Source organism: Anoplopoma fimbria, chromosome 14 (assembly GCF_027596085.1).
Source record: "Anoplopoma fimbria isolate UVic2021 breed Golden Eagle Sablefish chromosome 14, Afim_UVic_2022, whole genome shotgun sequence".
In the NCBI taxonomy this organism is placed as follows: domain Eukaryota; kingdom Metazoa; phylum Chordata; class Actinopteri; order Perciformes; family Anoplopomatidae; genus Anoplopoma; species Anoplopoma fimbria.
Genome location: NC_072462.1, coordinates 22912438 through 22921055, shown reverse-complemented (window position 1 = coordinate 22921055; position 8618 = coordinate 22912438). Strand labels below are relative to the sequence as shown.

The 8618-nt window shown below is 37.5% G+C and overlaps 1 protein-coding gene across 1 annotated transcript in view; it reads left to right on the top strand.

The window, feature by feature from the left end:
- Positions 1-2596: 2596 nt before the first annotated feature.
- si:ch211-127i16.2 (probable flavin-containing monoamine oxidase A) overlaps positions 2597-8618 on the top strand; it is a 38287-nt gene continuing 32265 nt past the window's right edge. The window contains exons 1-6 of the mRNA XM_054612716.1: positions 2597-2850; positions 2957-3044; positions 4614-4794; positions 5368-5482; positions 7000-7157; positions 8503-8592. Coding sequence (XP_054468691.1) covers positions 2733-2850; positions 2957-3044; positions 4614-4794; positions 5368-5482; positions 7000-7157; positions 8503-8592 — 750 coding nt within the window. The 5' untranslated portion in view covers positions 2597-2732. The remainder of the gene's footprint in view (positions 2851-2956; positions 3045-4613; positions 4795-5367; positions 5483-6999; positions 7158-8502; positions 8593-8618) is intronic.

The window sequence follows — 8618 nt, the reverse complement described above, 5'->3', positions numbered from 1 at the left end:
ACTTATAGCCACACGCTGATAAATTAGGTGACAGAGACAGACCCATCTGAAAACCAAGCAACATTTGTCAAGGAATGTGATGGCCTTTGCTGGAAAAATGTGTATGCCAGTGCTTTAAAAGCATGGAGCTGGTACTCTCAGCTCTTTACCTTCTTTAATACGTAAAAACAAAAAAAATCAAACAAATTGTTCAGGAAGACCGTTTGTAATGTACGCTGCATGCCAACCACCAAACTGAAGTTAGATTAGATTCAACTTTACTGTCAATGCACACGGTAGATACAAGTACAATGAAACGTAGTTTATAAAAAGTATGTAGCGTCTGCCCTCTGCAAGTACATCTTGCGATTACTGTAAATGATGGTGGGAAGCCAGGAACTGGTGTTCATCCTTGGCATGTTTAACAACCGCTGCCTTTTGTGCTTTTCAGTCAGTGACAGAGCAGCTGTCTGCACTGTTCCTACACAGTGATAGTGTTGCTGAGGATGTTGTCACTGGTGCAGCAGTAAAAGCTGCATAGATCCTTAGAAACAGGTAGAAATTTATTTTTTTTGCACATAGGCCAGTTGAAAATTGTGCTATGTGCAGAACTTAACAAAATATTAAGGGTTGACAAACAGCAACCTTAAGTTTGATAAAGAGCATTACTATGGCTACGCACTGACACTCCCCCACAGACACACACACAAACATACACACACACAGCCTCACTCAGCTCAGTAGCATTCAAAATGAAAGAGCCAGGAGGGTCACAAAAAGCCTTTCTATGAAGATGCTTCATTCAATGCCATAATAATAATAATAATACATTGTATTTATAGAGTGCTTTCAAAGTTCTCAAAGACGCTTCACAGACATTTAAAATCATCAATCAAATTAGTTGATAAGATAGGGAAGCCACTCATAGCATAGCTGCAAAGACAGCTACAACACAGATACCAATGCAAGGCCTCTCGCAAAGCGACATACATGCGCTTCTAGAGGTTGTCAAAGCTCCACTCCCTGTCTATCCAGCAGAGAAACGAAAGTCTGACAGCAGATTCTCGCGGCTGGTTGACCCTGACAACCAGCTAAACATCACTGTCCATGCTACTGAGGGATGGTTAGTCAGTCTCCCCTAATGTCCCCTGACCTCTTATGTGAAACACTACGTAACCACAAGGCCACGCCTCCTGCAGTTGCTGCTCCATCAATCACATTGATGAGTCTTGAGCTAGAAAACAGCTTAAGTGGAGAAAAATAGATAAAGACACTTAATAAACAAGCATTCAAAGTGAAAACAGCAGGGAGTTTCATTGCTTGGATTAATACATGAGTCATAGAAAAAAAAACATACAAGTCTGACTTGTTCCACTAGCCATTGTTAGCTTGCTGTTTATTTGTCTGTGTTTTAATAGACATTACCCTTCAAAAAAACAGTAGTTCTTTGTAGATAAATATGAATGTCGTTGCCATTTTGTAGGAATGTAGAAGAAAATTAACTTCCCAAATGAAACACAATGTGGTAGTGTGTTTCATAAGATAGACCACATAATTACCCTGTTGTGCACCTGACCTGACTGATTTTACATTCAATAGTTTTTTTTTGGCACATATAGTAACAATCTGGTTACTACACAGATGCGTTACGTCGGGCTACAATTCGTGCTTCACACCATCAATGTAATTTTCATCAACATTCAAACTTATATTTTTTTTCGGTCTACTACTAGCAGTATGCAAACAAATTTATTACAAATGCATCTTGCAAAAATGTCAGAAATGAAAAAAACAAGTCAAAAAAGAGTGAGGAAACACACATTTACTTAGCACACTTTTGGGAACATAACATTGATATTGGTGTATGTAACTATGAGTGTCTAACTAGTTTCGGGGTCATTCACACTACAGATATTGTAGGATTCCTTCGCAGGGATATCTCAACAACATAAATTATAAAAAAGAACAACGGACTAGAAGATCATTTACATGGGACACAAACAAAAAAAACATACCAGTAGTTTGCAGATTGTTCTCCACACTTACTCCAGCTAGTTCAAGTTCGTTCCAGATTTAGCCCAGAATCTTGTTTTTTTATGTTTACAATATTCTCTTTTGCCATACTGGCAACAGCATGCATTTGCTACTTATTTACTATTAATTAGTTGAATTTGTATGTCAATTATTAATGGGTAGGGGATGTTTTTTGAGCGTGTCCCAGTTGGAGTTTTTCCTATTAAAAAATCTCTTAATTGTAAATATTGTAAAAAAACATCAGACTTTTTCTCTTTGTAGAACAGTTAGAGGTGGGTTATTGGGCACATCAGGTACAGTATAGCCTTCAGTATAGAATTAATCACATTGAAAGTAATTTATCTCACACCATAATACAAAAATACCATATTATGCCTGCTGACTGAATAACTCAATTACTATATTATCAATTAACTAATGGTTTTAAATTAATATGTTGAAGATCTGCATGATATTTACTGCTCAAAAATCTAAAGGCTTTTCCTAGCTTTTACTGCTGGAGTTTCAGTTTACACTGTCGATTCTCTGCCAAGTAGGTCACAAGCTCCGTTGTTCACAGTTACAAAGTGCACTTTTATGAAAGCAGCCCAGGCTTTGCGAGATAACCCAACTGATACAGAGAAGAAAAGGAAAAACAAGTTGGATTTCTGTTTCTGACTCCACGATTTACCAGCACACGTTAAGTTGGCACAGAAAAAGGTAGTCACTTGAGCTCGACTATGACTGCAGAAATTTGGGACGTCGTTATTGTTGGCGCAGGACTATCTGGACTGAGTGCGGCTCATTTGCTCAGAAAAAAGAATGCCAAGTTGAAAATACTGATACTGGAAGGAAAAGGTTGGTAAAAATTCAAATCAATCGGGAACCTGAAATGAGAGTCCTTTTATACTGGATTCTTTGGCTATATTGTCTCTAACTAAATCATCTCTGGTGTGCCATGCAGATCGGGTGGGAGGTCGCACAATGTCCACTGAATTACCAGCAGCCAATGGTGTTGATCGCTGGGACTTTGGGGGGCAGTGGGTAGGACGGTAAGGTTCATCAAAAACTATAGGAATAACCACACATCATAACATTAATGCAGCAGTCACCACGTAGAGATCAGAAGGATTTTTATTAGTTGATATATCATTATTTCTTACAGGGATTTTCTAGTTGATAGAAATAGAGGACAATTATTCTTATTATATACATTTTTTGTTTTGTTTATGACACTGATTCAGTAGTTGCTAGTTGTCAGATTTGTCACTTGCATGTGCTCACAAGAAAAAACTTTGTCTGCTTGTAGTTTATCTTCGTTATATTCATGTTTTCCTGTGCTGCTGTCCGCCATTTTGTTGGCTTCCGCTTGGATGCGTGCTAACAATCTGGCACCTGGTTGCCAAATTTCATACAGGTTGACATCAGATATGTACCGAACACAGCAAAATGAATTAGAAAAGACAATCACAGACAGAGGACAGAGTGTCTGCAGATACACACAGCCACACAGCTCTAGTGGGTCATAAATTGATTATTGTATATACTTTCTTTTTTTTTGTACGAGTTTAAACATTTTTTCAAAAAAAGAAAAACCTCAAACAATTAAGGTGCTCATAACTGCCCATTATCTGAAAGTCTTTCATAAGATTACTTTAAGAAATAGAGAGATTCAAGGATTTTATGACTAAGAGCTTATATAATTCAGGGCTTTTGATTGCAATTTGTATGCTGCAGGTCTGCTGATTATACAAACTAGCACTGCAACCTTTCTTTTATCTGATACCTGTGTTTATAATGCATTTATGCGTGGATGTGCAGCATATGTATGTAAATGATTTTATCTTTTGTAAGATTCAAATAATATAATTTGTCTTTCCTGGGGACCCAAGGAATAGTAGCTGTTCTGATGCTAATAGGTAATGGAGATGGAAATCAATAAGCACTACAGAGTATGTGAGTAATGTAGAAAATAACATGCCATTTTGTATATCTTTTCAGAACCTAACAAGCGTTCAGGTTAGCTTCCCTTTTAATGTTTTTGTCTAACAGCCTTAGCAATGTGTCTGTTATCATTATCAAGTGGACCACTGACCCCCTGGTCTTCCAACCTTCAACCCTGAAGTAACCAATCATACATAGCAACTACCAGCCTATCTCAAAAGTGTCACATTTCTCATACATTTGTAAGGATTATTGTACGGTTAAATTGTAACAGAAATTTCCATCATAATTCAGACCACATCACAGCACAAACTGCCTTGATCAAAGTAACAACCTGTAACATATTTGTATCTTGTTGCTAACTGGTTGACTACAACGTGTAGTCAATTGCTGGAAACAGTACAGCTCAAATAAAGAATGTGTCAAGTGTATTGTTCGAGAGCACTTCGATCACTTGCATCTCTCAGGTGCTTCATTTCACTTCACACTTTGGCACACTTCTTTTCCCAGTTTTTCAAGGACTAGCTGAAGTAATGTTGTATTCTCAAGCCCTCTTATCTTAACTCAGAATAAATGCATTTCTGATTATGTATCAGCTGAAAGTGTTAAACCCTACAGTAAATCCTGAAACACTGTAAACCTAAGCATAATTTAAGTGGCTTCTCTTTCTTTTTCAGCACCCAAACCCACATCTTGGAGCTCATAAAGGAGCTGGGCTTAGAGACGTTTCCGCAATTCAATATTGGCAAGAAGGTTCACCACCTGGGAGGGCCAGGTGCCAAAGTTCGCACCTACAAAACCAGTATCCCTGCTCTATCCCCACTGGTGCTAATGGACCTCACCCAGCTCCTGTGGAAGGTGAGGCAGCAGACTTACAAAGCATTTATGTACTTCCAACTTTGTTCAATCATAGCTGTCCTCCCCAATGCTTAGAAATTATATGGATCGGGAAAATAACCACAAATCCTAGTGGTATCATTTAATTAATTTCTTGTTGCATGTCTACCAATAATAAGATGATATACAGCATATCAGCAGATATACAGTATTCCATTAGAGGCCTGCTTTTACAACAATATATTTCTATAATCCGTTTTATTGAACAATATCCTTACCATGCTGGGAATCAATATGCAGTCCCAAATGGATGTGGTAATGGTATTTTACATTTATAATGCTGTGTGCTTTCCGATTAATAGAACAAGCACATTTCAATCACAGAACAAAGTAGCACAAAATGTCCTGCCCAGGATGAGCGCTTACAGTAGCAGCGGGAAGTAGAACATGTGCAGGGAAAGCCCTGACAGAATCATGTTTGGTCATGTTCTTTAAACTACTCTTGTTTTAATCTGTACCAATGGGATGATTTTTTTGTTTTTTTGGTAAAGCATCATGTGTGGATGTGTTGATGTAACTATACTTTGCACTCAGATTGACAGACTGTGTGCCACAGTATGCGTCCAGGATCCTTGGAGGACTCCAAACGCTTCTGAACTGGACAGTATGACCCTGCACTCATATGTTAAGCAACATGCTTGGACTGCAGGTAATGTTTAAGAGTTGTTTTAGCTATTGCACCCTCTTTTTTCATCAGTAGAGCATGTTGAGATGTTGACCATGGTTGGTGATTCTTGATGATGTTAATAAAAGACGTTCAATACAGTCTTCCATACACAGTATTTTTACCGAACAAGTATGAGTCCACAGCCATCTTTTTGAGGCTGTGATGTAGAAATAAGAATTGAGGTCAATAGTTAGTCTCTTTTCCTTAAAGGCTGTATTTAGCATTCATAACATATGATACAGGACCAAACAACTATTTGCTATGTAAAAATATGGTGGAGTAATGTGAACCAAAACAGGTAATTTAAATAGTAGCAGTTGACATGCTAACAGCTCGCAATATGTCAGATGTAATGCTTGTCACAATCTTCGCTTAGCGTAGTAGCATGCTAATATTTGCTACCATACCAATTGACTATGGAGCTTTTTTTCCTAGTCTTTATTCAAGAGCATAGTGTTTCTATTGTATATAGCATTAATAATTGATTATTGGAAACCTTGTCCCTGTATTCAAATTTGCACTTTCTTGCACTTAGATTTGCTCTGCTTCTGCTCAAACTTTTTTTTAACCCTAACGCTAACCCATACTGTATATATTGCTGCTTGCTCAGACTGGCTGCGCTCCAGCTCCAGCCCTTCTCCGTACACTCAGGCTGCTTCTGTGTGCTTGTGAAACATCTGCTCTCAGATTTCCCATCTGCTCTCAGATTTCTCCTCTGTTCTCAGGTTATTTTGTTCATCAACCATGTTGAAATTCCCCAACCAATAGAATGCCAGGTGTAGTGTTGACCACCTGATGGGCGGTTTATTTTAACCTAGTCCTATATAGTGATGAATGCACTATAAATGCATTATAAATTAGATGATAATATATGAAATATGAAATATATTATGTTATACATTATATATTATAATTGTGTATATATATATGTATATATAGATAGATATAGATATAATACATTATACATAATTTATAATATATAATGTATAATATAATATATTTTCATATATTATCATCTTATTTATATTGCATTTATAGTGCATTCATCCTCTGCACACTGAAAGTCCGTACCAAATTTCATGACAGTCTATCTAATACTTCAGTGTGAATTTCAGTGTGGATCAGTCGTTTTGCCATTCTTGGAGCCAACGCTGGTAGAATTTCAGTGCATAAATATCTACAGTATAGATTGTTAATCATACCTAGATTTTTATTCCAACCAAATAAATTGCAGTTCCAGATGTATTGTCTTCAGACGAAAGTGGCCACATTTGATGACATTATTACAGAACAAACCATCCTCTAGTTTCTTTGTTGTCATTTATTGACTGGTCAATGGTACAATGGTAGACCTTCATGGTAGGATAAATTGCATTTTTTAGACAATGCACTGTATGGTGGTTATCTATGCAGGATAACACCTTGGCAGGATACTGTTATGGTATGGGAATGCATATATTAACTGCATGTGTGTATGTATGTATTCATTCATCTGCCAGAGCTAAAAGAGGAGATGGGTCTGTGTAGCAGATCCGTCTTTGGCATGGAGCCATCGCAGATGTCCTTCCTATTCTTTCTCATGTATGCTGCAGCAGCTGGAGGGGTAATGCCACTGCTGGAAAGCACTCCAGGTTCTGCACAAGAACTCAAGATAAAGGTACAAAGCTGATATCCTTCCACAGACTCCATATTGTTGACTTCAGTGCTTTTTCAAAAACAAAGACTCCACTGGATTTTTTTCTCTCCTTATATAAAATGCTAAAAAACTATCCCTCAACACAGTCTGGACATCTCCTTCAAGCCCTAACAAACACATTGCCTCTGTTCGTCCCAGACGCATCATCGATTGGCACAGCTAAAACACTGAGTAGTGGTCTTGTTTGGGATTTTCCTATTTTCTATGAACTCCCTTAGAAAGTTATGTTCTATGCCTTTCTATGTTTGAGCTATTGCTTCTAAACCTCTCTCTCCTCAGAGTGGTAGAGTGTAAAATGGCTGAAGGCCAAAAGGGAAAGAAAAAGAAAAATTCAACAATGCTCTTCTCGTTACAAACTTGTGTATTGGCACATTTTCTCAAGTAGCACTGTGAGCATGGCAACACCACAGATGCAGTAAAAGCATCATCACATGTAAGAAGCTTTTGCAGTTGTTATTTATTTATTCCTTCAATCATTTTTAATACATTTTTTCTGAAAATCTAGATCAAATTCAGGACTCTTTGTGTGCGTTTTACATTCAAGCTTAAATGTGGCTTTTATATTGTCCCGTTATTAGGATTGTTCATATGTTTATCACATTTAATAAAACGCCAAACTATAAACAGTTTTAATTATTTTGTACCATTGGAAAAAAATGGTTCCCACTGACTTTCATTGCAGAATAAACAGGACATTGTTTCCAGAAAAGGATCTGCTGATGAGAATATTTTTAAATGTAGCCTAAATTTTTAATTGCACCACAGCATTTTTTTTGTTTTATTGCATTGGGATGTCAGCAGAAATCTCAGAGGCAGGTCCAAATAAAAATGATGCAAATAACTGAATTATCGTCATTGCTTGCTAGACACCACAAGGAGTTTGTGGTTTAATGATTAGGCTGAAGAAACCCTTTAACTCGTATTAGTTGTTGCACTTACTGTATTTGTATCAGTTCGCTGCACTTATTGAATTTGTATTTGTTTACTGCACTTATCCTATTCGTAGTAGTTTGTAGCACTTACTATATTCGGATTAGTCTGTTGCAATTATTGTATTCGTAGTAATTTGCCTCTGCACTATACTTTTGCTCTGGTTTATGCTTTAAGATGCTTGTTTAAGAAAGGAGATGCACTTATGACTTCTGGTGACTAGTAGTTCTCTTGAATACCTATGTTGAATACACTTCCTGTAAGTCGCTTTGGATAAAAGTGTCTGCTAAATGACTGTAATGTAATGTAATGTAATGTAACTTCAAGCACTCTGCCCAACCAGGATATCAACGGTGTACTATCTGTCTCTCCACAGGGAGGCACCCAACAACTTTCACAGTGTCTGGCAGAACGTGTTGGGTGGAAAAATGTCCGGCTGGGTTCTGCTGTGACGGCCATATGGCAGGTAGAGTACAGTAACATCTCACTCAG